The sequence below is a fragment of the Symphalangus syndactylus genome, chromosome 10 (assembly GCF_028878055.3).
Source record: "Symphalangus syndactylus isolate Jambi chromosome 10, NHGRI_mSymSyn1-v2.1_pri, whole genome shotgun sequence".
Lineage (NCBI taxonomy): Eukaryota > Metazoa > Chordata > Mammalia > Primates > Hylobatidae > Symphalangus > Symphalangus syndactylus.
Window position 1 is genome coordinate 100898744 of NC_072432.2, and position 3160 is coordinate 100901903.

General features: G+C 55.1%; 1 protein-coding gene across 1 annotated transcript; it reads right to left on the reverse strand.

Moving 5' to 3' along the window:
• Window positions 1–900: 900 nt before the first annotated feature.
• Window positions 901–2932, reverse strand: SOX14 (SRY-box transcription factor 14). Its single transcript, XM_055296285.2, has one exon. The coding sequence runs from the start codon at window positions 2452–2454 to the stop codon at window positions 1732–1734; it is 723 nt and encodes a 240-aa protein (XP_055152260.1). The 5' UTR covers window positions 2455–2932; the 3' UTR covers window positions 901–1731.
• Window positions 2933–3160: the final 228 nt, after the last annotated feature.

Genomic DNA, 3160 nt, shown 5'->3' on the forward strand with positions numbered 1-3160 from the left:
GTCCAAGACGGAGGGTGGAAAGCACCCTTCGATTTTTGAGAACAAATTTCAAAGAGTTTTGCTGGATAACATCAGAGGGTCCTTTCTCCTCAGGAAAGACAATAATCTTCAAGAAAACATTCACTCGGAGGGGAAAGAAAAGGACTCTTTTCCTTGTTTAACATCATGGGCTGTGCTGTTATTTGATTTTTTACGATTTTTAAAAACTCCTTGCCTGAGCCATGACAATGTCGCCTTCCTTTTCCCTTTGCTCCTACAGGGTCTCAGTAAAAAGTGTTCGACAGTCTAGGGCGGGGACCTATGGCACATTTTTCTGCATTTCTTAGAGTTTTATTTTTTAACTTAGGAACCAGTATCAAGCCCCAAATCCGCAGAATAGTGGGCAGCAGCGTTTCCAAACACCTAAAAAGGCAGAATACCTGATTCCCCCAGTCTTCTCCCATGCTTTGAACTTAAACATCCACTGCAGGACGCGGTGTTCAGGGCGCAACTGGTTCCCAGGAGACTCGGTGCTTCTCCCTACTCCTTCAGCGTTTGGTTTTTTAAAAAGTAAACTCACCCAGATCTCAGCGGTCTGGGTCGGCCTTTGACTTAGTTCATTCACTCCTCGAAGTGGCCTGATCCTTTTGGGAAGAATGGGAGGAGAGAGTGAAGTCCCGGGTGAACGATACCTTTGTCTAGCCTCTAACGGCAAAAAACAATCTCCAGGGCGCATTCCGGACGGATCCGAAACTCTAGGCCCTTCTACACCCAACCCGCAGACCACCAAGCTGGGCCAACGGGGGGCAGCCACCAGCCATCACTGCTTAAAGTCGCTCTATGCACTTTCAGCCTCCCCGCACCCGGCTTTCCAGCCCCTCCAACCTGGCTCCTGACTTCAGATTTTAGGCACATCAAAGGTTACTTTTTTACAATGACAGATTGTCTTTATTCAAAACGTCTTTGTTCAACAAATGAACAGAGTAACGAGGTAAAATCCTTCTAGGTACATTTCCAAGACATCGTCAAAACATTTATGACCATTTAGGATGTTTTTGTTCTTTTAATTTTTTGTTCACCTTCTACTTCCTGACTTCATAACCCGACATTCTGTCTAAAAGTAAACTTAGGTCTCTAGAAGCACTGCTTTACACAAAGTAAATAACCATGTGGGTCCTTTTTGTTTTCCCTTTAAAGAAGCAAACACTATCATAGCATGGTTTTAAATAGAAATGTTTCCCATTCTGTAGTTTAAAACTTTGAAGCCTTTCCCCCCCATACATGAAGAGCAGATGGCTCCTAGTCGTGTCTGATGGCAAAACACAGAGACACAGCTAACTCTTTTCTTCAGGGGACAAAAGGAAAAAATATATGCATATTCTAGATATAATATCAGAATCTGGGAGTTCAGAGTCCAAAGCCTATCCGAGGAGAGTGAAGGGGATATAAATAAAGCAAAACTGCCTACTTTTTTGTCCAAAGGGGGTACAGTCGGAGATTTGTTTTGGGAGAGTCGGGATAGGGGCAGCTGTGTAGCTGTCATAACGTTTGCAAGTTTCCGGCACCTGTCTGCGCCTTGGGTCCGGGAGGACGCCCCTCCCTTCCCCCTGGAAGAGAGAGGAAAAGTCTGGGTGGTGTAAGGGACAGCGGCAGGGCTGACCCCGGAGGCGTCTGCAGGCCGGGGCTAGGCTCAGAGGACAGGGTGCAGACCTGGCTTTCAGACCACGCCTCAGGTCCGGGCCGGGCTGGGGGTTACATGGCCGTAGCGTGGGCTGACGAATAAGGGTCTATGCCAGTCTTGGTCATGCCTGGGAAGAGGATGTAGGCGACGGGGGGCTGCAGGGTGGAGGCAGACCAGGCGGTACAGTTACAGGGCACCACGTAGCCAGGGTTGGTGGGGGACGGGTGCGTGTGCGTGTGCTGGCTGGGGCAGCTGAGGCTGCCGAAGGCGCCGTTCTGGTAGCCCAGGGTGGACGCGTAGGGCAGAGCGCCGGTGGCCAAGGTGTGGGGCACTTCGCCCATCTTCTGGATGGCGCTCGAGCTAAACTGCGCGGGGTCCAGCAGGGAGTAGGGCGCCGAGGCCGGCGGCAAGAAGGCCCGGGCTTTCTCGGGCGCGCTCAGGAGGCCGTCGGAGGCCCCCACGGGCAGGCCGGCCGCCTTGAGCGGGTCCGTGTCACCCAGGTAGGGCAGGGGAAAGACATACCTGTCCTTCTTGAGCAGGTTCTTGGGCTTGCGCCGAGGTCGGTACTTGTAGTCAGGGTGCTCCTTCATGTGCTGGGCGCGTAGCCGCTTGGCTTCATCGATGTATGGCCGCTTCTCTGCCTCGGACAGAAGCTTCCATTCGGCGCCTAGGCGTTTGCTGATCTCCGAGTTGTGCATCTTGGGGTTTTCCTGGGCCATCTTGCGCCGCTGGCCCCGGGACCATACCATGAAGGCGTTCATGGGCCGCTTGATGTGGTCTGAAGGTTTGGACATGGTCCCGGCGGCTAGGTGGGTGGGGGTAGGGAGTGCAAGGGTTCTGCAGACGAGCCTGGGCGCGGTTGGCCGTCTGTCTGTCCGTCCTGAGCCGGGGTTCTGCGCTCCCCTCGCCTTGGCGCCGCTGAGGGGAAGCCAGAGAGAAGCGCTGACCCCACAAAGTTCAGCTGATCATGCCAGTCCCAGCGCCCAGGCAGCCCCGGGGGAGCGAGTGGGGGCAGAAAGGGCGGGGGAGGAGAGGGCGATCGGCCGGGGAGCTTCAGGCACCAAGGGCTGGGGCCCAAGTATCGGAGTCTCCGGGATTAAGTGGCCAGGTAATTTTTTTGCCAGGGCAAGAAGCTCCTCCTTCTCCCCCTCTCCACCTTTGCCTTCTCTAGTTCCCTTCTCTCCTCTTGCGTCTCCAGTCGTGGCTCCCCCCTCCCGTGGCTTTCCCGGAGCTGCCGCGCCTAGCGCTGCACCTGGCTGAGAATGCGGGGAGGCTGGTGAACGAGAGCCAAAAGCGGCGAAGTTCAAAGGCGAGGTGGGCCGGGATTGCACGCACTCTGACATAAGCGCGGGGCGGCGACTCCCCAACCTGGGCGCCAATCAGCAGCAGAGAAGCCGAGGGGGCGCACCTGCCAACACGCCGGTGCAAGAAACAGGGAGCGCGACTGGTGGGGGCGGGGAGAGGTGTGAGGGACAGAGGCAGAGAGAGGGCTAGAGCAGA

Bases quoted from the DNA above. Each gene is read 5' to 3' on its own strand.
- SOX14 (XM_055296285.2), bottom strand. From the start codon at position 2,454: ATGTCCAAACCTTCAGACCACATCAAGCGGCCCATGAACGCCTTCATG.